General features: G+C 50.2%; 1 protein-coding gene across 3 annotated transcripts; it reads left to right on the top strand.

Moving 5' to 3' along the window:
* FBXL19 (F-box and leucine rich repeat protein 19) lies at positions 1–26,400 on the top strand. 3 transcript variants are annotated; one of them, XM_040356041.1, is made up of 12 exons: positions 1–78; positions 2,828–2,970; positions 6,208–6,415; positions 7,302–7,445; positions 7,580–7,666; positions 9,085–9,246; positions 10,700–10,732; positions 12,956–13,584; positions 20,252–20,415; positions 20,502–20,666; positions 23,652–23,870; positions 25,396–26,400. In XM_040356041.1, exons 3-12 carry the CDS (start codon positions 6,248–6,250, stop codon positions 25,584–25,586), a joined length of 1,962 nt encoding a protein of 653 aa, XP_040211975.1. In that variant the 5' UTR covers positions 1–78; positions 2,828–2,970; positions 6,208–6,247; the 3' UTR covers positions 25,587–26,400. The 3 variants fall into 3 exon arrangements, with proteins under 3 accessions (XP_040211975.1, XP_040211974.1, XP_040211976.1); XM_040356040.1 differs by lacking the exon at positions 1–78 and adding an exon at positions 900–1,024; XM_040356042.1 differs by lacking the exons at positions 1–78; positions 10,700–10,732 and adding an exon at positions 900–1,024.

The following is a 26,400-nucleotide window of genomic DNA, read 5'->3' as shown; positions in this document are numbered from 1 at the left end:
GACTGCATCTCCCGGCGTGCCCCGCGGCGGGGGTGGGCGGGCACGGGCGGCCATGTTGGATGTGGTATTGTTATGTGTGTGAGTGTGAGGGGCAGGCAGAGCAGGGACAGGAGGGGGGGCAGCTGGTTTAGGGCCCGGTGCTGGGGCTCAGGGGCCACACATAGACTAGGGAGAGGCGGGGGGTGACAGAGCTAGGTCTGGGGGCCACACGGTACCCACCATTGTGCGGGAGGGAGGAAGCTAGGAGGGGGCAGGGGGACTCTGGGGGTGTCCTTGCCTCCACCCCCTGTATTATCTGCAGGCTGCCCCTTTCTACACCCCGATTTCTGGATCTACCCCCCTTCCTGGTATCTGCCCCCCTATAGGCATCAATTACCCCTCTTCATCCCTGCCCCCACCCTATTGGAGCCTAATTACCCCTTATTTCCCCCCCTTACCCTGATCTGCCCCTTTCATCACACCCCCTTTCCCCTATAGACCTTTATTACCCCCTCTTCTTTTTACCTGACCCATAATCCCCCTCCTTTACCCTGATATACCCCTTTCCCCAAATCTGCCCCCTGTAGGCCTTAAATACCACTCTGTCTCTGCCCACACTCCTCTTATACATGCTAATTCCCCCCTTAGTTACCCCTCTTCCCTATACCTGCCCCCCTATTGGCCCTGATTACCCCTCCTTCTTCTCTGCCCAATCCCTAACAGATCTTAACTTGCCCCCCTTATGGGCTCTTGTTACCCCCTTTCTTTCCTATCTTCACCTTCGTAAATCCTAACTACCCCCCCCCCCCCCCCCCTACAACCTTTCCTTTCAGGAACTGCACCATCTTGGACCATTCACTTACCCCAGGTTATATCCCCCCACCCCTCCCCACATCTACTACTTATTGCTCTTCTAACATATTATACACCCCCCCCACCACCGTCATCTGCCCCCTTTAGCCTGAGACAGAACCACCCTTCTTCCAGCTGACAGGTCCTCTTTGTAGACTGATCCGTATTCTGCACAGTACTGCGAGGATTTATGGTAAATCATCATCCAAGTCCGACTATCCACAGGGAACCTTCTCCTATGTCTATAGACCGACTGACTACCTTTATAGAATATTTGGGGGAAGGGGGTGGGGTTTGTATTACATTGGGGGCTCCTCTTCTCTATGCCCCCCCTTGCTCTTCTTCTCTATGCCCCCCCCTTGCTCTTCTTCTCTATGCTCCCCCATTGCTCTTCTTCTCTATGCTCCCCCATTGCTCCTCTTCTCTATGCCCCCCCCTGCTCTTCTTCTCTGTGCTCCCCCCTTGCTCTTCTTCTCTATGCTCCCCCCTTGCTCTTCTTCTCTATGCTCCCCCCTTGCTCTTCTTCTCTATGCTCCCCCCTTGCTCTTCTTCTCTATGCTCCCCCCTTGCTCTTCTTCTCTATGCTCCCCCCTTGCTCTTCTTCTCTATGCTCCCCCCTTGCTCTTCTTCTCTATGCTCCCCCCTTGCTCTTCTTCTCTATGCTCCCCCCTTGCTCTTCTTCTCTATGCTCCCCCCTTGCTCTTCTTCTCTATGCTCCCCCCTTGCTCTTCTTCTCTATGCTCCCCCCTTGCTCTTCTTCTCTATGCTCCCCCCTTGCTCTTCTTCTCTATGCTCCCCCCTTGCTCTTCTTCTCTATGCTCACCCCTTGCTCTTCTTCTCTATGCTCACCCCTTGCTCTTCTTCTCTATGCTCACCCCTTGCTCTACTTCTCTATGCTCCCCCCTTGCTCTACTTCTCTATGCTCCCCCCTTGCTCTTCTTCTCTATGCTCCCCCCCTTGCTCTCCTTGTTCTCTATGCTCCCCCCCTTGCTCTCCTTGTTCTCTATGCTCCCCCCCCTTGCTCTCCTTGTTCTCTATGCTCCCCCCCCTTGCTCTCCTTGTTCTCTATGCTCCCCCCCCTTGCTCTCCTTGTTCTCTATGCTCCCCCCCCCTTGCTCTCCTTGTTCTCTATGCTCCCCCCTTGCTCTTCTTCTCTATGCTCCCCCCTTGCTCTTCTTCTCTATGCTCCCCCTTGCTCTTCTTCTCTATGCTCCCCCCTTGCTCTTCTTCTCTATGCTCCCCCCTTGCTCTTCTTCTCTATGCTCCCCCCTTGCTCTTCTTCTCTATGCTCCCCCCTTGCTCTTCTTCTCTATGCTCCCCCCTTGCTCTTCTTCTCTATGCTCACCCCTTGCTCTTCTTCTCTATGCTCACCCCTTGCTCTTCTTCTCTATGCTCACCCCTTGCTCTTCTTCTCTATGCTCCCCCCTTGCTCTACTTCTCTATGCTCCCCCCTTGCTCTTCTTCTCTATGCTCCCCCCCTTGCTCTCCTTGTTCTCTATGCTCCCCCCCTTGCTCTCCTTGTTCTCTATGCTCCCCCCCCTTGCTCTCCTTGTTCTCTATGCTCCCCCCCCCTTGCTCTCCTTGTTCTCTATGCTCCCCCCCCCTTGCTCTCCTTGTTCTCTATGCTCCCCCCCTTGCTCTCCTTGTTCTCTATGCTCCCCCCCTTGCTCTCCTTGTTCTCTATGCTCCCCCCCTTGCTCTCCTTGTTCTCTATGCTCCCCCCTTGCTCTCCTTGTTCTCTATGCTCCCCCATTGCTCTCCTTGTTCTCTATGCTCCCCCATTGCTCTCCTTGTTCTCTATGCTCCCCTTCTTCCTCTTCTTCTCTGTGCGCTCCCCTCCTTCCTCTTCTTCTCTGTGCGCCCCCCCACCTTTCTCTTCCTTATGCCCCATGGGGTGGGTTCTGAGACTCTCCCTCTTGTCTATAGGGGGTATCTACGCTCTGTGTTGTACTTTGCTCTGTATCACTCTGCTCACGTTTGCCATGTTCTTTTCCAGGATCCCAGAATCCTCTCTGTGAAGCTGGAACTGTGATTGGACAGAGATCCCCCCGGTGGGGCTCATCGGCGTGTCGCAGAGGGGAGCCGCCTTCTGATCATGATCGCACTGAGACACAGACTGGTCGGATCAGTGGAGAGCAGGTTGGTTGGTCTGGGTTGTGGATGTCTCTGTTATGTGATGATTACAGTTGTAGAGATTCTTCCTTCGCATATCATTGGATTACATACAAAGTGGGTGGAGAATTACTAAAACTGGAGTGTAGAATCCGGTGCAGCTCGGCAACGTAACCAATCGGCTTCCAGGTTTTGTTGTCAAAGCTTAAGGCCTGGTTCACACTGGTGTGAATCGCCCCCACTTTGGAGCACTTGTCGCACCAGAAGTCGGACCCCATTCAGTGCAGCAGAACCGTCCTAATCGGCGCGACTTAGAAAAAGGTTCCTGCGCTACTTTTGCTCCAACTTTGGCACGACTTGCGTTGACTTTGGTCCGACTTCAACATAAGTTGCGCTGGTGTCCTGACTCGGCCCCTTTCACACTCGTGCAACCTGAAATTCGCTTATTTATTTTTTTTGCCGTGACTTAAAGCGGATGTCCGCTGAAAAAAAAATTAAAAGTCAGCAGCTACAAATACTGCAGCTGCTGACTTTTAATATCGACACACTTACCTGTCCTGGAGTCCAGCGCCATCCCCAGCAGAGGACGAGCGATCGCTCGTCACTCTGCTGCCCCCCGCCATCCTCAGTGAGGGAACCAGGAAGTGAAGCGCTCCGGCTTCACTGCCCGGTTCCCTACGGCGCATGCGCGAGTTGCGCTGCGCCTGCTGATTGTCTCCCTCTGTGCTCTAGGAGCCGAGTGTTCCCAGAGCACAACGGGGGGGAGGTGACGTCCTGCCCGCAGACTGTAGCCGGAAGTGGGTGCAAATATCTGTCTTTAGACAGGTATCTGCACCCGATCAGCGGGAGTTCCACTTTAGGGTGGAGCTCCGCTTTAAAGCAATGCATGTGTAATGTTGAGATCTAGGGACCTCAAGTCGTGTAGGGACTACTTTGAAGTCGCTGAGACTTGAAGTCGCACAGTTATGAATGGTACTCATTGAAAATCATGGAGTATGACTTGTCATGCAACTTTGCAGTCCCAAGTCGCAGGACAAGTCACACAAGTGTGAAAGAAGCTGATGTTAGAAGCTGTTTGGCTGCCCTGCGGAGCTGCACCAGATTCTGTGTACACTAGTTTTAGTAAATCTCCCCCAGACAATCTGCAGCCAAGCGGAGGAAAACAAAATGACAATCCTGTTGCTGGGAGACTTTTATGACTAAGGCCTTATAGGCTGAAACGCGTCAACTGTTCTCATTTGCGTTTGTTCACTGTGGCTTGTCAATAAATACGACAAATTTTTTAACGAGCAACGGCGGGAGTGCGGATCATCTTTTCTTCAGACTTTCAAATATATTATTTCCATCCTTCATCTGTGTGACCGGTACTGCATATGATGTCACTGTTGGGGCAGCAGAGAAGGAAGAAGCCTGCGATCCGTGATGTCATCCTAGGAATTCCCCTGGTGTAGGTTTTCTTGTCCCAGTTAAAGTGAAACTATCCAGATTCCTGATCAGCAAAAAAACATCTGAGTACTACAAAATCTACAAAGTTTGATCCCTTTTATTCTCTACTCACAGCTTAAAGTGTTATTAAACCATCCATTTAATATAAATGAATAAATGTCTCGGCGTACCTTACATCACGATTGTTTCCTTTCCCCATTGTCTGCGGTCTTTGAGGCATAATGAGCCTTTGAAAGTTTGATGGGTTCCTTTTCCACCCACAGGGCTCTGCTGTCTTGCATGGTGTCCCCGGAGGCCCTGTCTAGCCACCCTGATGTGCATACTCCAGGGACTTTTGTGCTGTGCCTGGGGTGGGGGGAGAGACGTGTGTGTGTGGTGCTTTGCCTGGGGGGGGGGGGGGCAGGATGGTGCCTGGGGGGAGGGAGGAACTTGTGCGCTGGGGCAGGGAAGGGACGTGTGTGCACTGTGGTGCTGTGCCCGGGGGGAGGGACACGTGTGGTGCTGTGCCCGGGGGGAGGGAACGACACTGTGGTACAGTGCCTGAGGGGGAGGGACACGTGTGCCATGTGGTGCTGTGCCTGGGGGGGGGGGGGGGAAACGCCTGTGCTGTGCCTGGGGAGGGGGAAGGACGCCTGCGCTGTGGTGCTGTGCCTGGGGAGGAGGAAGGACGCCTGCGCTGTGGTGCAGTGCCTGGGGAGGTGGGACGGACGCCTGTGGTGCAGTGCCTGGGGAGGTGGGACGGACGCCTGCGCTGTGGTGCAGTGCCTGGGGAGGTGGGACGGACGCCTGCGCTGTGGTGCAGTGCCTGGGGAGGTGGGACGGACGCCTGCGCTGTGGTGCAGTGCCTGGGGAGGTGGGACGGACGCCTGTGCTGTGGTGCAGTGCCTGGGGAGGTGGGACGGACGCCTGCGCTGTGGTGCAGTGCCTGGGGAGGTGGGACGGACGCCTGCGCTGTGGTGCTGTGCCTGGGGAGGGGGACGTGTGCACTCTGGTGAAGTGCCTGGGGGGGGGGGGAAGGACGCCTGCGCTGTGGTGCTGTGCCTGGGGAGGGGGATGCGTGCACTCTGGTGCAGTGCCTGGGGGGGAAGGAAGCATGTGCTGTGGTGCTGTTCCTGGGGGGGAAGGAAGCATGTGCTGTGGTGCTGTTCCTGGGGGGGCACGTGTTCCCCGGGGAGGGGGTTGTTTAAATTGTCTTGGCCCAATGTGGCATGCAAAATTGCATATGAATCGCTCAAACCAAAAAGTGAAAATACATCCACACTTCACACATTTGGAATATAACTTGCAGCGTGGTCGCATACAGCTTCCCAATCAACCCAACCGCCCCACCCTTAACTTAATTACGGGGGGGTTCCCGTCTGTAACATTTTATTTTTAATTGAATTTAGCACTCCGCCTGCAGAGCCACATCATGCGGTTTGGGGATCAATCCTTGTGAATGACTATATTCCCCCCGGCAGAGAAACTATGCAGATTGTGCTGGCCATCTTTTTCCTCTTCGCTGCTCCTGTAGTCAAGACGCGCTTCTTCTAGTGGGTCTCGGCCTCCATATACACCTGAGGCTTGGGGAAGCCCCTGATCAGAGGTGCAATGCTCTGCAGGCCTCATTGCAAAAAAAACTAGTAATTGCACGTTGATCATAGGGTGTTGCCGCATTTCTTTCTAGTTATTTGAAAATAACTTCTTTAGTCAACAGAACGCAGGCAGTTGGGGGTTGATAAAAATGTCAAATAGTAACCTTGCAGGCATAGATGTGTGTCCACCTTTCTTCTACCTAGTGCAAATGGCCATAGCTCATTTTCCTTCTCTTTATTCCAGGTGTGGGTGCAGCTGAGGCATCGCACGGCTCCAGTGGGAGATGTCGGCAAAGGGCCTGGGAGCTGCGCGGCGCAGGAGGACGCGCTGCCGAAAGTGTGAAGCCTGTGTGCGCACCGAATGCGGCGAGTGTCACTTCTGTAAAGACATGAAGAAATTTGGGGGTCCGGGGCGCATGAAGCAGTCTTGTCTGAAGAGACAGTGCACAGCGGTGAGTGTGGGCTGGGGGGGGGCGGTAAAGCAGAACGGCAAGTTAAAGCAGACCTACACTTAAAGGGGAAGTCCAGCCTGAGCTTGTTTGACTGGGCTTCCCCTATGGGTCACAGGAGTGCAATTCATTTTGCACTCCTGTGACCTGTTTTCAGCAGAGAGTGGTGTGAAGTCTGCTCTCTGCTGGCGTCGCAGGAATTAGTCCAGGCAACGCAGATGTGGCCCTTTGCCAGCCTTTATTCGGCCCTTCGGTCACAATTCCTTCTACCGATTTGAGGCACTATTCCTCTCACTGACACCAACAAGGGGACCCTATTTCTTCCACTGATACCAATGATGGGTTACTATTCCTATTACTAAGGGTGGCACTACTACTCCTCCTACCTACCACCAGCCTTAAGGCCATATTTATATTCACTGATGCTGGGCTCAGGACATTTTCTGCCACAATCCGGCCCTCCAAAAGTCTGAAGGACAATAAACTGGCCCTTGGTTTGAAAAGTTTGAAGACCCCTGTTCTAGTATATAACTAGACCAGAAGTGGCAGAGCACTCCTATACAGTTGACCGGGTTCACCTTGTCTCACTGGAGCCTATTAGGGTTCAATAGGCACACCATGCCCACCCCTGTCTCTGATGACTTTTATTTTGATGGTGTCGGGGGTCTTGTAAGGCCTATGGAGACTTTGTGGTTCTGGGCAAGAAGGAAGATGCTGACTATCCAATGTTGAGGTCTTTGTCACAGACAATTGCTGCTGTTTGCAGGAGAAGGGCGCCACGGTCTAGGTCTGCTTTAACAAGATTATTATATGAGGATGTCCGGTATCCATACATGGATAATAGGGGGAGTATTGTAAGCAGTGTAATAATATCTCCTTTCCTCCACAGCCCGTACTCCCCCATACTGCCGTGTGTCTTCTGTGCGGAGATGCCGGGAAGGAAGACACTGCCCAAGATGAGGATCAGAAGTTTAATCTGTCGCTCATGGAATGTACCATTTGTAATGAGATTGTTCACCCCGGCTGTATCAAGGTGAGCCACTGAGTCAAGCAGCCTGCTTCTGGGTTTTCTCCTACTCTCTGTTCACTCTTTTCCTTTATGGCTTTTAGCTTTTGTAATTGTTTCCTTTACTCCTCTACCCGCTTTTTTTTTTCCTCTCTCTTTAGATGGGCAAAGCCGAAGCGGTTATTAACACTGAGATTCCAAACTGCTGGGAATGTCCAAGATGTAAGCGTGAAGGGCGGACCTGCAAGGTGAAGTACCTGATTTGTTGTTCTAGAGTTGGAAGGCAGGGGGCGGTAGAGTGAGTGAGACAGACTTTGTCATCAGTCCAGGAGAAGTGGTTCGGGTACATATTGCATCCTCAGACTTTAGGGTAATTGGGGGTTGCAGGTGCCATCAATCCATGGAAGGTGGGACTTCTGTTGGTATCTTATTTGTGAGCTCAATTGGGGGGGCAGTAACCAGGAACCCTTTTCTCTGCAATCCTTAAGCCCAGATTCACGCTGGGCTGTGGGAGCCAGGTTTCTGCACAGATGTCAATGTAAATCGCGGGCCGAAATTGCACAAAGTAGTACAGAAACTACTTTTTGAAATCGGTGCAGCGCGGCAGATGCGGCGTCGCACCGATTTGGACGGTGCCATTGCCGGCAGTTTGCGGCAAATACCGCCGTTTTGACATGCCAAATCGCATGTCAAAACGCACCAATGTGAACCAGGCCTTAATGATAGGCCAGTGGACTGGTATTGGAATTTCTGTTTTGGGGTGAATATACTTTTTTTTACGAGGGGTCTTCAAAAAGTTTCTGCACCTTTTTTTAAAAATAAAAATATATCTATCACTGATACCAGTTTTTTAAGCCTGAGTACAAGTACCGATACTTTTCCTCAAGTACTCGCCATTACCAATACCTATTATTTAGTAATATTATTTTTAAATTTTTTATTTACACTTTTCGAACTTTAACTTTTTTTTTTTTTTTTTTTTTGGGGTGGGTGTGTGTGTGTGTGGGTGTGTGTGTGTGTGTGTGTGTGTGTGTGTGTGTGGTTATTGTTTAGGGTGAAGAGGGGGTGTTATTTAGGGTGAAGAGGGGTTTGGTTATTGTTTTGGGCAGAGAGGGGGAGGGCAAGGTGGGTATTTGGGAACCCAATCACTGCACTAGAACACCCAGCAGACCTGCCCTTCCCCTCCAAGGTTCTGCAGCAGCAATGTCTGGCTCAGTGTAGGACACACTACTTGCCAGGCAGGTAGATCTGTCACCCCACATCTTCCCGCAGAGGAGCCTGAGGAGGAGAAGCACATCGCCAGTGGAGACAAAAAGGAAGAGGGGTGCGGAGCTGACGCAAGAGGGGGCGCAGCTGACACAGGTCCACTGCGGGGAAGGGAAATCCCCACTGGCAGCCCAACCGTCATTGGTTGTTAAGGACGTGGCGGCCTTGCTCCTTAACTACTCATGACCGCCTGCACTATTCTTTTGTATACATTTCATCTGTAGGCAGAGGAATCGCACTGACAGACGAAAGAGCCGAACCTGAAGGTATCGGCGCATTTGCACGAGTACCGATACATTGCTTGGTATCGGTGCAACCCTTATATATAAAGAGCCCTTGCATAACACAGGTCTGTTGATTAATACAAAGAAACAGGTTAACGTGTTTTTTATTCTTCCAGGATCCCCTGGACGGATCGGGGAAAAAGCGTCCTGATAACGGTGAAGACGCTGTGCGATGGAAACTGACGGACGATACTGCCCCGGGTAAGAAGAAAACCGATGAGAATCAGGGACACAAAAGGAAGAAGGAGCCGGTGCAGGATGTGGCAGCGAAGAAAAAGGTAACGGAATGTCAATCCACCACTGCCTGCAGTTATTAAAGGAGGAGTCCAGGATTTTTTTAGTTTCCTGTCCCATGTTTTACCTCGTATGACATCCTTTCAGGAACCACCAATTGTGGGGCAGCTCAGCGATGTGACTGATTAGATTACCTGCTCGCTTGCTGGTACCATGTGCCCTCTGACAAATCAAAGCAAGTCACATGACAGTTGTATACAATGGGTGGCTTCCTTTCATGCCATTCATGGTGTACAGTTGTGTTGCTAGCTGTGATTGACCAGTTTGATCACATGGTACAGACAGGGCCAATCACTCCCAATTTGTACCATGGGATTAGCTTTGACTAATTACAGCTAATCGTACCAAAACAAACTGAACGATTCAGTAAAATGCTTGCTTATAGCAATGCAATTCACTGCTATAAGCAAACCTAATGTTGAAAAAATTATCTTGATTACTTCCCCAGAGTAGTACAATGTTAGTTTGGTTAGCGGCGTGTGGTGTGTTTGTTTTTTTTTTTGTTGTTGTTTGTACTGTTACCTGTTAAAGTGGTTGTAAACCCAACCAGACAACTTGCACCTACAGGTAAGCCTAGATTAAGACTTACCTGTAGGTGCAAGAAATATCTCCTTAACCTACACGGTTAAGGAGATATTTGCAGAAAACTCTGCACCGATGTCTACGGGGCATTCGCGCCGTAGACAACAGGGCAGGCGCACTGAGAGTGCCGGATTTCTGAATGGGATAATGCCGGAAACTCGCGCATGCGCAGGGATCGTGCCAGTCCCACGCACATGCGCGGGAGTGACGTCATCGCCGCTTCTGCCAGTCGCAGCCCCGGAGTGGCACTACAAGGAAGATGCTCCGAGGGGACATGGCGGCGGAGGGGGAACGAGAAGCGCTTCAGGGGCTGCGATCTCAGGTAAGTGCCACATAATGAGCTGTGCATACTAGCTCATTATGCCTTTTTCTTGCAGGTTTTTTTTTGGGGGGGGGGTTTACTTTTTAATGCCCCTGATCACCACCACACCAGTTATATGATGACACTGTACTGCACTGGTGACAGTATGTTAAAAAAAGTGACTTATTTTTTTTTTTTTATTTCTTAACAATCCCAAAAATGATAAAAAAATTACAACTTCAGAGAACCCGCCATGCCTCCTTACTAAATACCTTGGACTGTCTATTTTCCAAAATGGGGTCATTTGTACTGTCCTGACATTTTCGGGTCTCGAGAAATAAGATAGGCCGTCGGTACATCGGGATCAGTTTTCAGATATATACCATCGTTTGTAGATTCTATAACTTTCCTACAGATTAATATACACTGATTTTGAGTTATTTTCACCCAAAGAAATGTAGCAGAATAAATTTTGGGATACGTTTTTTTATAAAAGATTATTTATTTCCCAAATTTTATAACAGAAATATTTTCTCACCGGTTTCTTCTTGCAGATAAAGGCTGAGAAAGATAAGAAAATTAAAAAGGTGAGTGAGGATTTCTGACCTCCATGTTTTATTTCACATTAAAGCGGAACTTTTTGGTTTGCAATGCAAACCAAAAACACTATTTTTAAAGTCTAATTTCTTATTTATTTTTCTTTAAAAGAGAAGTAAAGATCCCCCCCCCCCTCCAATTATACTTACCTAGGTGGATTCCTCATCTGTCTAATGCTGCATCTGTCCCCCTGGCGCCTCTACACTGAGAACCGAGCGATCGAACACCGCTGATCACTCGGTTCTGACAGCTCCCCGACCAGAGAGCTGCTGCCTGTCAATCAGCAGCTGCCCCCTCTTTTCTCACTGAAGCGATGAGCCATGGACAGGGAGCAGCCTTCTCAGACTCAGCGGCTTGCTGAGAGGCAGAGCAGGGTGTCAGTCCAGGCACTTGGCGGATCCAGACTCCCATTGTCGGGATGACTCGGTGCCTGGACTGATTTCTGTGACGTCAGCCGACTTCAGCCTGCTGTCTTCTGAAATCGGGTCACAGGAGTGCAAAACGAACTGCACTCCTTTGATCCATGGAAGTACAGCCAAACAAGCTTTGGGCTATACTTCTCCTTTAAAAATATCAAACACGGTATACTTATCTGCTCTGTGTAATTGATTTACACAGAGCAGCCCCGATCCTCCTCTTCTCTGGTCCCTCTCCGGCTCTCTTGGCCCCTTCCCCCTGGCAAGTGCACCCACAGCCAGCAACTTGCTATGGGGGCACCCGAGCCGCTGCTCTGTATGTCCATTCAGACAGTCGCGGCCCTCATTGGCTTCACTGACTTTGACAGAAGCAGGAGCCAATAGCGCCGCTCTGCCATTTTAGCCAATGAGGGAGGAGTCCCGGGCAGCCAAGACACTCCTACAACATCGCTAGATCGAGATGGGCTCAGTTAAGTATGAGGGGGGCTGCTCTTCTTCAGATGGGCTCAGTTAAGTATGAGGGGGCTGATCTTCTTTCTTTCTTCCCCCTATCCATGCCTTATTTTGCTGAGAAATCACTTTGAAAAACGCCCCTAACATTTCTGGCCATAGCCATCTTGAGTAAGGGCAGATGATTCATGTAGCATTTACTTTATGGAATCTTATCTGCCCTTGGCTTAGGCATGGAAACCAGAAAATTACTGAAGAAATGTAAATTAAAGCGGAGTTCCACCCAAAAATCTTGCGCTTTTCAGAATCCCCCCCCCCCCCCCCCCCCTCCGGTGTGACATTTGGCATTTTTCAATGTGTGTAATACAAGTATTTTGCTCCCACTTCCTGGCATATAGACCCTAGCCACCCACGGGTATCTACGCCACTTCCGGTGCCTTCTCCGTCCCCCCTGCTGTCTTCTCCGTCCCCCCTGCTGTCTTCTCCGTCACACACGGGTCCCAGAAGACAGCAGGGACCAGTGGGATTGTGCCTACGTAGGTTCCATTACCAAAGATGGTGGCGGCAGCACCCGATAGCCGAGGTGAAAAATCGGCTTCGGGTGCCCTGGACAGGCATGTGTCCTTTTTTTTAAAAAAATGTTGTAGCTGCTGACTTTTAAAGGGAAAAAAAAAATTTGGCGGAACTCCGCTTTAAGTTTCTAAAACAAGTAAATCTAATATAGCTTCCTATCTATTTACTAATACTAGCAGCATAAAGATTAAAAATGGTGCTGATTGAAAGAGTGAAGTTCCGCTTTAATGTGGTTGCATATACACAGTGAAGTGATTAGTCTCAGGTGATGCATAGAGAGGAAACATCCTTTTAAAGAAGTTGTACCTGTTTTTCTGCAGCGCTCTCTCCACTACAGTCACCTAAAGCACACATTTTACACAGCATTTCTTGGCTTCAGGAGGCACGGGGTGGGGATCTGATATGATACACTGCTGAGCATAGGCCGTGGAGCTGAGTGTAATCTGAAACCTGAGTAGAGGGAATTGCCCCCCCTATCCTTTCTTGTCTTGTACACATCTAATGTCATCACATCTAATGTCATCAATCACCTTCTGGAGGCTGGCGGGGCGATCTCCTGGGATTCTGTGGTGTTGAGAGAACCTGTCAGAGGTGACTCGAGCAGATCACCGAAGGAAGAGAGCTGGTAGGAACCACACTAGGTGCTTTGGATTGGGGCTAGTACACTCTGTAGGGGGGGTGTGCTTTGTTCACAACCACTATAAGGAGAAGTGCGTTCTTTTTTAGATGTTCTTCTGATTGAATTTCTTGACATTTCTGCTTTTTATTGCACAGGAACCTCAGACGCCAACGGAACCCACTCCAGTGCTGGACCGCTCCCACCAGCGAGAGAAGATCGAGCGCTTCAAGCAGATGTGTCAGATGTTGGAGAGAGCTCGCAGCACCACCTCCAGTTCCAGCTCCGATTCCGACTCGGATTCCGACTCCAAGGGCTCGCCGGGGAGCAGCGGGACAGGGGAAGGCGGGGATAGCAGGACCTCGCGTGTCAGCTTCAGTACCAGCTCAGACGAGGAAGACGATAAAGGAAGCTCTACAGATGGACAAAATGGCACCAGGAACGGCAAACAGAAGTCGCCGAGATCAAATTGCCGGGAGAAGGAGAACCGGAGAAGCACGGGGGCCGCTGTTAAGAAGGGAACTTGTAGCAGAAATGCGGTACAACCCTTGTCCAGGAGCCAACTCTTAAAAAGGCCGCTGGTCCCCTCTCCGCCAAAGCCCCCTCCCCTGCAGCTAGAGAGACACGTGGTACGACCCCCTCCACACAGCCCTGAACCAGACTCTCTTCCCCTGGACAGTGGAACGGACCATGTCATGCAGAGGGGGGTCTGGCTATCTGTGTTCAGGCACTTGGGACAGAAGGAGCTGTGTGTTTGTATGCGGGTGTGCCGAACCTGGAACCGGTGGTAAGAACCAAGTGCTATAATACAGGCTTTGCTTACCTTTTGGGAAACTCTCTACTCCACGGATGTAAACAGAGGGACCCCTTTTACCTTGATTCTTGTTCATGAAGCATGCTGATTCAATTGCTTTTTAAAGCTGAACTCCATGGGGGGGGGGGATTACTCTTGCAGTGGGTCCCTCCAACCAATTGCAAGGGTTACGTTTTTGCCTAGGGTGGTGATGTATAAAATTTACTTATTTTACTCCTCTCTCCCACCTCAGCCGGTGCTTCTCTCCACTCTCCATTGCTTTGGGAATTGTAGACAGGTCATTGGCATCCTCCTGTACAATGTAGGACTGTTGGTCCTGCATTGTACGAGGTGATGTCCAATAGCTGGGGACTGGGCACATAAACAAGAGGAAGCCTGCAAGACTGAGGAATAGGATGAGTAACTCCACACACTACTTTTTATGTATGTAGGTAGAAAATATTATATATATTAGGGGTGCAACGGATCACAGTTGATCCGTGATCCGAACGGGTCACCCACTTCGGATCGGAACACACTGTGATCCGCGGATTGCCACGGCTCCGGAGCTAGGCCGAAGCCGCGGCCTTTCCTAATGTTATGGCTGCGACTTCAGCCTACCTCCGGAGCCGCGACCATAACGCTAGGAAAGGCCGCGGCTTCGGCCTAGCTCCGGAGCCGCAGGAATAACATTAGAAAAGGCCGCAGCTTCGGCCTAGCTCCGGAGCCGCGGCCATCTTGGTACACCCGGCGGCGGCCCTCCTCTGTTTACACCCACAGAGGAGGAGCCCGCGCTCGTGGGACACACCGCTCGGGGAGTGTCTGTCGGTACTACCTGGAGGGGTGGGTCACTGTACTGAGAGGAGGGGGCGGTGTCTGCACCGAGGGGGTACTATAGTTGGGGGGGGGCGAGATGTGGATATTACAGTGGGGGAGATTTTTTTTTTTGCCGTTTCGAAAAACTATCCGATCCGTGACTCCTGATCCGAGGAACGATCCGAACCGTGAGTTTTTTGATCCGTTGCATATATATATATAATTTTTGTATTTTATATTATATAAATATATTCTACTCGGTGCCGATCCTGACCTCCCTGGGGCCCTAAGCAAAATGACATGGCACGTTAAAAATGAGAAGCGGGGGGGGAGGGGGTGTTCTGCTGTCGGAAATTACATCTTAAATTAAATTGAGAAGCGGGGGGTGCTGACTTCTTACCTCTTCTCCCATGCAGCCAGCGAGTTGAGAAGCGGGGTGAGGGGGCGAAAATGACTTCTCACCAGGCGCGGCCTCTAGTAATTGGGGGGGCCCTTCGCAGCTTTGCGGGGCCCTAAACGCCTTGCATAGTGAGCCTATAGGGCGGATCGGCCCTGATTCTACCTACATACATAAAAAGTAATGTGTGGGGTACTCCTCTTAGGTCTACTCATATATTATATCATTTGTGTGTGTTTTTATTGGCGTATAACACACACACACACTTTTTCACCCTAAAAATCGAGTGCAAATGGCGTGTGCGTGTTATAGACCAATACTTAAATGTTGGCTGCTTTTGGAGAGGACAGGGAGGGGTCGGGACGAGCGCCATCTGATTACGTACATGAGAATCTCCTGTTTTCTCTGCAGTCTCTGTAATAGGAAGTCTGTCTATCACTTATCATTGTATGTAATCTGTCAGCGCTCGTCCCGCCCCCCTACCTGTCCCCTCCAAGGCTGCAGATGGACATCGACCAGGCTGCAATGGTGAGGCTGCTGCATTGATGGCAATGGTGAGGCTTCAGAAGGGCACCGACCCTTATTTTGCTTCAAAGTTCTTTTAAAGGGGTTGTAAAGGTACAATTATTATTATTTTTCCCTAAATAGCTTCCTTTACCTTAGTGCAGTCCTCCTTCACTTACCTCATCCTTCCATTTTGCTTTTAAATGTCCTTATTTCTTCTGAGAAATCCTCACTTCCTGTTCTTCTGTCTGTAACTCCACACAGTAATGCGAGGCTTTCTCCCTGGTGTGGAGTGTCGTGCTCGCCCCCTCCCTTGGACTACAGGAGAGTCAGGACACCCACTAACACAGCTCATTTTCTCTATCTGCAACGTAGAGAGGTTCCTGACTCTCCTGTAGTCCGAGAGGGGGTGAGCACGACACTCCACACAGTAATGCAAGGCTTTCTCCCTGGTGTGGAGTGCCGTGCTCGCCCCCCTCCCTTGGACTACAGGAGAGTCCAGATGCCCTCTAACACACGGCTCCTATCTCTAACGTAGAGAGCGTCCTGACTCTCCTGTAGTCCAAGGGTGGGGGCGAGCACGACACTCCACACCAGGGAGAAAGCCTTGCATTACTGTGTGGAGTTACAGACAGAAGAACAGGAAGTGAGGATTTCTCAGAAGAAATAAGGACATTTAAAAGCAAAATGGAAGAATGAGGTAAGTGAAGGAGGACTGCACTAAGGTAAAGGAAGCTAGAGGAAAATATTTTTACCTTTACAACCCCTTTTAAGTTTCTTTCCTGAAACTTCCCTCTTAAAGTGAAGGTGCAAGTTATATTCCGATAAATGCGGTATATTATAATTTTTATTTTTTTTGTGTATGTAGCTTGAAGACAGGTTTTTGTATTTATACAGCTGTATTTAGAACATCCAAGTGAAAGATCTAACATTAACTTATCAGGGGAAAAAAAAGAAAATCAATAACCAAATCAGAGTTGGAAAAAGGATCACCCCCCCTTCCTGTAAACTCATTCAGTTGTAGCTAATCACTTTCTCAATGGCACGCAAAGCCATCTGACTTTCAACTGTGATTATCTCAACACGAAAGAGCTTTCCTGGAGCATTTCAGTCCCTGGTAGTGCAACTGAAGCAAACAATCAACTATGAATGAAAGAGCCAGGAGCAAACTGATCAGGGAGGCCACCATGAGGCCTACAGCCTCTGAAGCAGTTGCAGGAATTTATGGCATGGAGTGGTTATTGTGTGAACCATATCATACATTTTCTACAAATGTGACTTGTATGGGAGGGATGCAAGAAAATGGGCGCTCCTCAAGAAAGGCCGCAACTGAGCTTTGCCAAAATGCACCCTGAAGATTCTGAGGTCACATGGAAAAACGTTTTCTGGTCAAATGAGACTAAAATGTTGTTGTTTGGCCTCAACGCCAAACGATATGTCTGGTGGAAATCCAATACAAGTCGCCATCCAAATAGCGCCATTCCTACAGTAAAGCATGGGGGTTGGTGGTAATATCCGGTTATGGGGGGTTGGTGGTAATATCCGGTTATGGGGGAGTGGTGGTGATATCCGGTTATGGGGGAGTGGTGGTAATATCCGGTTATGGGTGAGTGGTGGTAATATCCGGTTATGGGTGGGTGGTGGTAATATCCGGTTATGGGGGGTTGGTGGTAATATCCGGTTATGGGGGGTTGGTGGTGATATCCGGTTATGGGGGAGTGGTGGTAATATCCGGTTGTGGGTGGGTGGTGGTAATATCCGGTTATGGGTGGGTGGTGGTAATATCCGGTTGGGTGCTGATAATATCCGGTTGTGGGTGGGTGGTGGTAATATCCGGTTGTGGGTGGGTGGTGGTAATATCCGGTTGTGGGTGGGTGGTGGTAATATCCGGTTGTGGGTGGGTGCTGGTAATATCAGGTTTTGGGTGGGTGCTGGTAATATCAGGTTGTGGGTGGGTGCTGGTAATATCCGGTTGGGTGCTGGTAATATCCGGTTGGGTGCTGGTAATATCCGGTTGGGTGCTGGTAATATCCGGTTGGGTGCTGGTAATATCCGGTTGGGTGCTGGTAATATCCGGTTGGGTGCTGGTAATATCCGGTTGTGGGTGGGTGCTGGTAATATCCGGTTGGGTGCTGGTAATATCCGGTTGGGTGCTGGTAATATCCGGTTGGGTGCTGGTAATATCCGGTTGTGGGTGGGTGCTGGTAATATCCGGTTGGGTGCTGGTAATATCCGGTTGGGTGCTGGTAATATCCGGTTGGGTGCTGGTAATATCCGGTTGGGTGCTGGTAATATCCGGTTGTGGGTGGGTGCTGGTAATATCCGGTTGTGGGTGGGTGCTGGTAATATCCGGTTGGGTGCTGGTAATATCCGGTTGGGTGCTGGTAATATCCAGTTGGGTGCTGGTAATATCAAGTTGTGGGTGGGTGCTGGTAATATCCGGTTGTGGGTGGGTGCTGGTAATATCCGGTTGTGGTAATATCCGGTTGTGGTAATATCCGGTTGTGGGTGGTGTTTTTCTGCAGCAGGGACTGGGGCACTTGTCGGATTAGAAGGAAAATGGATGGGGCAATAAAACATCAAATTCTTGAAGAATCTGCTGCCCTCAGAACGTTGTCAATGGGAAGAAGTTTTGTCTTCCAACATGACAATGACCCAAAGCACACAGCAAAAATGACCACACAGTGGTTCGGGGAGAAAAAAAGGTCCTTGTATGGCCTAGTCAGAGCCCAGACTTGAATCCCATTGAAAATCTGTGGAATGTATTGAAGACTGCAGTCCACAAACCGTCACCATCAAATGTAACTTGAGCCGTTCTGCAAAGAATAGCGGGCAAATATTGCAAAGTCTAGATGTGTAAATTTAGTAGAGACAAATCCCAACAGACTAAAGGCTGGAATTAAAGCAAAATGTGGTCCAACAAAATACAAGGGGGAGGTCCTTTTTCCAACTAAGTGATTTTTTTGCTGCCATGTTGGTGTTATGCAGGGCTCGACAAAATCCGAGCGCCAGGACGCAATTGCGACAAATTGTGACCTGGTGCCCGTGACAGCCGGTAATTGAGGCCGCGGCTTTGCAGCCTTGTGAAGTCCCAAGCTTCCTTCTTTGACCTGGCGCCATCTGGTGGTGGCCGTTGGCATTACAAGTAAAACCAGTTGTGTAATGTGTAATTTTTCACTGCCATCTCCTTCCCTCTAATTAGAACCCCCAAACATTTATATGTATATTTTACCTTTCATTTGGATGTTATAAGTTGCAGGGAGTAAATACAGCTGGATACAACTCAATTGATCTTCATGTCAGGCTGCAAAGCATCAAAATGTGATTATTTTCTATACTCGCTGTTTGGTAATACTATTGGCAAAAGTATTGGGACACCTGCCTTTTTTTTTTTTTTTTTTTTTTTTTTTATATATCGAGACTGCGACATTATGGCGGACACTTTTGTTGCTATTTTGGGACCATTCACATTTATACCGCGACGCACCGGACCCCTGCTGTGGGTCGCTTCGCACAGCAGTGTTAACGGGGACCAGTAGAACCTTGGCTCATTGGCACCACTGTTCAGCAGATCTCCAGCTTATTGGTGCCCTCGTGCAGCAGAGCCCCTGCTCAAAAATACTCCTAGCTCTTCCGGTCCCCTGCTCAGTAGTAACCCCTAGCTCTGCCGATCCCCCCTCTCAGTAGTAACCCCCCAGCTTTGCCGATCTTCCGCTCAGTAGTAACCCCCCCCTCTCAGTAATGACCCCACAGCTTTGCCGGTTTTCCGCTCAGTAACCCCTAGCTCTGCCAGTGCTCCTCTCAGTAGTAACCCCCCCCCCCCGCTTTGCCGGTCTTCCGCACAGTAACCCCTAGCTCTGCCGGTCCCCCCTCTCAGTAGTAACCCCCCAGCTTTGCCGGTCTTCCGCTCAGTAGTAACCCCCCAGCTCTGCTGATCCACCCCCCCCTCCCCCTGCTCAGTAGTAACCCCCAGCTCTGCCGGTCCCCCTGCTCAGTAGTAACCCCCAGCTGTGATCCTCCTCTTCTGTTCCCCTCCCACTATATTGCTCCCACGTGTGACCTCTGCTAGTTTCTCCTGCTCTGGTCCCCCAGCTATGCCTTTCTGCACCCAGTCCTCTCTCCCTGGTCGCCTCTCACCTTCCACTATAGCGTTTCCATATTGCACACCACGTGTGCCGTCTGCTAGTTGCTCCGCTCCAGTCCGGACCCCGCTCACCGTCCTGCTGCTCCACGCTGCACACCAGATGTAACGTCTGCACCAGACACTATCAGAATATATACGCATGAACCTGGAAGTGACTGCTGATGACGTCTTTCCGGGTTCGCATGTCAGTTTCGTAGTGCATGCTGGGATATCTCATACCTTCAATAACACCAAATCAAAGCTAATGCTGAATCAAAGCCCTCAAAAGCTTCAGGTGCTGTTAGTGAGTGTCATAGACTTCTATGTAGGATTGGGAAACTTTGAAGCTCCTGGAAAGCGACACGAGGGATCATCATTATTAAAAAGATATAAAAAATGTATTAGTTTTCACAGTAGAAAACAACAGTACAAGAATGTAACCAAGGCATAGTAGTACTCCATAGCGTGGAATGAGGGATCGTTTTTGGAGCAAAGCAAACGCAACGTGTGAACATGACTGTGAGGTCATCATTACATTCAGGGATTGGGGCTTTGATTGGCATTCAGAGCCCTTTAAAGAAAATGAGTGTCCAATGCCACATATTGTTGTGATTGGACAACAGGGAAATGGATTTCTGAGAGTTGGTGCTTATCCTCCTCTTGGTGGGTGTTGTCACTGACCAACAGGAAACATGGTTGAGTCTGGGCCCCTCCTCCACCCCTCATTTAATGTACCAATAGGGAAACAGATGTAAGAGGGGTGGGCCTGGTCTTCTGTAGTGACCCCCCTGACTGACGGTATACTTTCTATGTCACGGCAGGTGCTGCGATCGACGCCTCTGGACCTCCATCGACTTGAGCAGGCGGAAATCAATCACCCCTCCGATGCTAAGTGGTATAGTCCGACGACAGCCGGTCAGACTAGACCTGAGCTGGACCAACATATCTGAGAAACAGCTGACCTGGCTGATACACAGACTGCAGGGTGAGCGATTGGGGGGTGTAAAGGAAATGGAATGAAGAGGGCGTTGACTTTTCTGTGCTCATTCTTCTTCTTATTCTCCCTCCCAGGATTAAAGGAGCTTCTATTGGCTGGCTGTACATGGAGCGCAGTCTCCTCTCTGTGCACGGCCTCCTTCCCCTGCCTGTCTCTGCTGGACCTCGGCTGGGTACAGGGCATGAAAACCTCCCACCTCCGAGAGCTGCTCTCAGCCCCCTCCACCGACTGCAAGACAGGTAAGTGTCCCTCCCACTTTCCACTGATTGGCTGTATCCCTGCATCTGCTTAAAGTGTATGTAAACCCCAATAATCAACTCCTATTTGGTCTGTTAATTACAGTGAAACCTTGGATTGCGAGTAACGCGGTTAATGAGCATTTCACAATACAAGCTTTTTTTTATTTATTTTTTATCATGACTGTTTGCGAGTGTTGTCTCGCAAAACGCGTAGGATTCAAGCCACAGCGGTGTGTAATACCACATTTGGCCACAGGTGCGGGGCATCGGAGCCGTTCGGAAATACTGAAATACTCAGTTTCCAAGTTCAGCGATCTGTCCCTAATATTTCTGAGGCTCTCCTGCACCCCCGCCTCTGGCCACATGCAGTATTGCATGCCATAGAAGTCAATGCGGAACAAATTATTTTCATTTTCATTGACTTCTATGGGGAAACTCGCTTTGATATGCGAGTGCTTTGTATTACGAGCATTCTCCTGGAACGGATTATGCTCATAATCCGAGGTTCCACTGTACTGGCAGGATGACCAGCTGAAGAATAAAGGGTTGAAGGAAACCAATGCAGCCATCGCATCCACGTTGCCATATAAAATGTTTGTTTATGGGTTTACATGTACTCTAGAAGTGTAAGCTGGTCTTTGGTTCCCAGGTCTGTAACCTGCTGTGCTCAATATGAAGGGTTTGCTCCATCCCTATGCCGAGCTCATGGGTCCCACTATAGTGATTGGCCCCCCACTATCCCTGTGCTGAGCTCCCCGCTCTGTACACCCGCTGTGCCCATTATGAGGGGTTCCCACCATCCCTGTGCTGAGTTCCCGGGTCTGTACACCTGCTGTGCCCATTATGAGGGGTTCCCACCATCCCTGTGCTGAGTTCCCGGGTCTGTACACCTGCTGTGCCCATTATGAGGGGTTCCCACCATCCCTGTAATGAGTTCCCGGGTCTGTACACCCGCTGTGCCCATTATGAGAGGTTCCCACTATCCCTGTGCTGAGTTCCCGGGTCTGTACACCTGCTGTGCCCATTATGAGGAGTTCCCACCATCCCTGTGCTGAGTTCCCGGGTCTGTACACCCGCTGTGCCCATTATGAGGGGTTCCCACCATCCCTGTGCCGAGTTCCCGGGTCTGTACACCTGCTGTGCCCATTATGAGGGGTTCCCACCATCCCTGTGCCGAGTTCCCGGGTCTGTACACCCGCTGTGCCCATTATGAGGGGTTCCCACCATCCCTGTGCTGAGTTCCTGGGTCTGTACACCTGCTGTTCCCATTATGAGTGGTTCCCACCATACCTGTGCTGAGTTCCCGGGTCTGTACACCCGCTGTGCCCATTATGAGGGGTTCCCACCATACCTGTGCTGAGTTCCCGGGCCTGTACACCCGCTGTGCCCATTATGAGGGGTTCTCACCATCCCTGTGCCGAGTTCCCGGGTCTGTACACCTGCTGTGCCCCATTATGAGGAGTTCCCACCATCCCTGTGCTGAGTTCCTGGGTCTGTACACCTGCTGTGCCCATTATGAGAGGTTCCCACCATCCCTGTGCTGAGTTCCCAGGTCTGTACACCCGCTGTTCCCATTATGAGGGGTTCCCACCATCCCTGTGCCAAGTTCCCGGGTCTGTACACCCGCTGTGCCCATTATGAGGGGTTCCCACCATCCCTGTGCTGATTTTTTTAAATGTAAGAAATATGGAGATGCGTTATGGTAGACCAGAACATAAATCTCATTGCTGGAGTCCCTAATAGATATTTAGAAGCCAGCAGTGGGTTACATTCCCCTCCCTCCTTTCCCAGAGTCCTTCAGTAACTGACATGGGTCACTGCTGGCTTGGTCACTGCTTCCTATTATGTTCTGCAGTTTGTAGGTTGCACAGCAGGTGGCACCCTTGTAATTTGTATCGATACTGCAGAGCATGTTTATTGTTCATAGCTGTTTACTATGTTTATTAATTTAATTGATGCGCCTCTTTTGGTAGGAGAATTTAATACATATGCACAGTTCCCTTTTGTAATTTTGTGCTGTGTGAAGGATGTTGCAGTTTGCAAGAGTCAAGTGACTACATGAATGTCATTTATGTTCTGGAACTTGACTAGGGTTGCCACCTTTTCTTCAAGCCAAACCCGGACACTTTAGAGGCCTGGGACACCTTTGGGTGCCCCACGGAGAGTAGTAATGCGGTGTGCATAGCTTGCCACAGCAAAACGTGGGTGTGGCCAAATTGCTCCTGCTGACCTTGTCACCCTGCACCCCAGTGATGCCGAACTTGCGCCCAGACAGCTGCCCACAGCTCCTGGATGGCAACAGCTTTGTGTGTGACCATTTTGGTTAATTGGAAGCCACAGCCTGGTCTAAATGTGTCCGGGTTTTAGTCCGCCTGAAACCCAGACACACCTGGTTCAAAACCTTGACTGTCCGGGTGAATCCTGGATAGGTGGCAACCCTAATTTTCACTCTCAAGACGGCACCATTTCAGCTGCCGCAGCCTAGCTGTCATTTACCAAGTCGGTGTTTAGAAGTACTGAACTGTGGAAGGGCAGAGGGCAAAAACCTGGTCATCAGTATTGCCTGTGGCCTCCCTGTACCTGATCCTTTTCCCATGACTGTCTTCCCATGCCTTGTTCTGTACTGTGTCTGTGTGGAGGCGGCCATCTTGGTAGAGGCAGGGCTTTGCTTCCTCATGTCGGAGCCTCCAGCAAAGAGAACAGTGATCAGCACAACAGTGATATTACCAAATCTCCCTCTGTTTGGTGAGACTAGCCATCTCCTACTACAGCCATCTGCTTTTGTATTAACCTAGATCTGATGCCGGGTCCACTTTAGGTCACTTTATAAATGTTTTTGATGTTCAGATCTCTATGAAAGCCTTAGCGGTGATGATTAGTTTGGGAAAGTCCATTCAATAGCACATTCCCAGTTAGAGATTTCCATGCAGAGGTCCCTGTGCTCCCACCAGGCTTGTATTTCTAATCCTTTGTTTTCTCTTACAGTTGTGTCGGACCCCCGGGGCCGGTTGCCCTCCCTCTCTGAGCTGCGCCTGTGCGGTTTGGATATGGGGGACTCCGCCCTGCGTTTGCTGCTTCGCCACACTCCTCGTCTCAACCGGCTGGATCTTAGTCACTGCGTCCAAATCAGTGATCACGGGATCCACATACTGACCGCAGTCACCTCTCCGCTGAGGGACAGCCTCACTCACCTCAACCTCACAGGTAATGACTACATGGAGGCTTTATATCTTTATACAGTAATGGAAAACCTGCAACCTTTTTATACAATGTTGCCATTGCATTTTCATCTATTATGTATTTCCCATAAGCTGTATCATGCTGCAGTGTGGAACTTGGATCCATGGAAGTACAGCCAAAGGAGCTTTGGGCTATACTTCTCCTTTAAAAATATCAAAAACGGTATACTTATCTGCTCTGTGTAATTGATTTGCACAGAGCAGCCCCGATCCTCCTCTTCTCGGGTCCCTCTCCGGCTCTCTTGGCCCCTTCCCCCTGCCAAGTGCACCCACAGCCAGCAACTTGCTATGGGGGCACCCGAGCCGCTGCTCTGTATGTCCATTCAGACACAGTCGCGGCCCTCATTGGCTTCACTGACTTTGACAGCGGCAGGAGCCAGCCAATGGCGCCGCTCTGCCATTTTAGCCAATGAGGAGGGAGGAGTCCCGGGCAGCCAAGACACTCCTACAACATCGCTAGATCGAGATGGGGTCTTCTTGTTCTTCTTCTTCGTCGTCTTCGTCGTCTTCGTCTTCTTCCCCACCTTCCCCATCCGGTGCTTCTCCGGGCTCTTCTGTGCAATCAGGGACCCGGAGAACAAATCGGCCGCTGCCAGATCACGACCATAGAGCTTTCCGGTGACCAGATGGTCACCAGTCATCTCTGACCATCGGAGGCCCGGGCGTGACGTTATGACATCACGTCCAGGCCGCAGATGTAAACAAATCCGTGGTCGCGGCTAGTAAGCATGATATCAGTGATTTTTTTTTTTTTTTCCATCTCATGTGTGTGTGCAAAGAAAATAAAAAAAATCCGGGATTTTGACATCTAGCTGCTGCCACATAACCACAGTATAAAACAAGAGGGGGCGAGACCAAGTCACACTGGCTTGGGCACAAGCCTGCAGGAGGGCCCCCATAGCAAGAGGCTTGCTATGGTGGCACACACAGAAGAGGAGCATCCAGGAGCAGCGATGGGGGACCCGAGAAGAGGAGGTTTGGGGCTGCTCTGTGCTACTCTATTGCACAGAGCGGGTAAGCATTAACCTAAGTTGAGTAATGGAGCATTCAAAGATGGTATAAATATTTGGAGTCATTTTTGTCTTCACCTGATACTAAAATCAAGGCACAAGTCTGAATTCGGGGTGTTTTTTCTTTACGGAGGGGAGTGTTTGATTAAATTGTGTATGTATCGTTAAAATAAAAAAGCTTAGCCTAGAAGTGTAGGAAGTGCCTTTTGCAGACGTGATTTTTGTAGTTGTAGGCTCCGGGGCTGTCATCTTGATCCTGATTCGCCACACGAGTCCGAGATATAAAAGCAGCTCATGCACATCATATTTTCCTCTTCCCTGGCTGCATAAATGCTCCAGGTAAAGAACCTGCATAGCAAAGATGACAGCCCTGGGTGCTTCCACCTTCAATAACAAGTCGGCAAAGGCAAGTCCTGTCCTGATGGGTCATTTATTAAATGTTCAATTTTTAACAGTAACCTTTTTAACTCTTCCTTTTAGGGTGTCACCGTCTGACTGACCAATCTTTGGCCTTCTTCAAGCGCTGCCCCCACCTGCAGTTGGTGGACCTGCGTTCCTGCCGCCTCCTCACCAGCGAGGGTTTTCAGCGGTTGCTTCAGGATCCTCCCTCCGAGCCCAACGTGAAACCCTTCCAATGCGCCGAGGAGCAAGTCCTGAGCCGGGAGACCTAGCGGTGCAAGGAAAGGCCTCTCCACACGGCACTCCTGCCCCAGAAAAAGGGGGCTATTCTACTGTATCTGCCTCTTCTACCTGCCCAGATACTGCTGCTGGGCCTGGAAAGTGAGGTTGCACTGAACTCCTTGACTTGACGCTGCAAATGTGCCAGCCAGCGGTAGCCGGAAGCTGTCGCTGCGTCTGAGATTTGAGCGGTTCTTCGTTGGGGGGGGGAAGGAACTTTTCACCTGGACTTGACCGTTGGGGTGTGGACACCTCGAATATATTAAAGTGTAGGGGGGGGGGGGACACAGATGGGCTCAATACCTCTTTTGCAGCCCATCGTGGGCTTGTTAAATCCATGGTCGCCCTTTCTCTACCCCTGCTGCATTCTCCTGACATGAGGCAATGCATGCACGGCAGCGCTAGCGCATGCCAAGGAGAGGGGCAACGGTTTACTGTTATTAAAGGGTCTGGGTCGTGTTTTTTTTTTTTCTCTCCAGGGGGTGGGTTAAACTCTGCAGGATGGATTTAAGGGGTTTGGGATGTACTTGATGCCACATAGTTTCTTTTTTCGGGGAGGGTGGTGGGGAGGAACAGAGGGTTGCTGGGTAATTCGGGGTACAAAACTGCAGGGTTCTAAGGGTTCAGCTTATTTGCTCACTGAATCCCGTCCCGCTAAAGGCGCTTAGGAGGGTTTGAGAGGCAGAAGCGCCTCTAGCCTTATTCTCAGGGTAAGGGCGATCTGTGCCTGGCGTGTCACGGTGCCGGGCACATTGATACCGAGTAACTTCTTATCTCACTGGTGTTATTAAAGTTTTACTCCACCCA

Source organism: Rana temporaria, chromosome 6 (assembly GCF_905171775.1).
Source record: "Rana temporaria chromosome 6, aRanTem1.1, whole genome shotgun sequence".
NCBI lineage: Eukaryota > Metazoa > Chordata > Amphibia > Anura > Ranidae > Rana > Rana temporaria.
The sequence above is the reverse complement of the archived record's forward strand: the minus strand, read 5'-3'. Positions and strand labels throughout refer to the sequence as shown.

Excerpts from the sequence above, each read along its gene's own strand:
- FBXL19 (XM_040356041.1), top strand. The coding sequence starts at position 6,248 with ATGTCGGCAAAGGGCCTGGGAGCTGCGCGGCGCAGGAGGACGCGCTGC. Across the intron at positions 10,733-12,955 it reads AAGATAAGAAAATTAAAAAG|GAACCTCAGACGCCAACGGA; the intron begins GTGAGTGAGGAT and ends TTTATTGCACAG. Across the intron at positions 20,416-20,501 it reads GCTGATACACAGACTGCAGG|GATTAAAGGAGCTTCTATTG; the intron begins GTGAGCGATTGG and ends TCTCCCTCCCAG.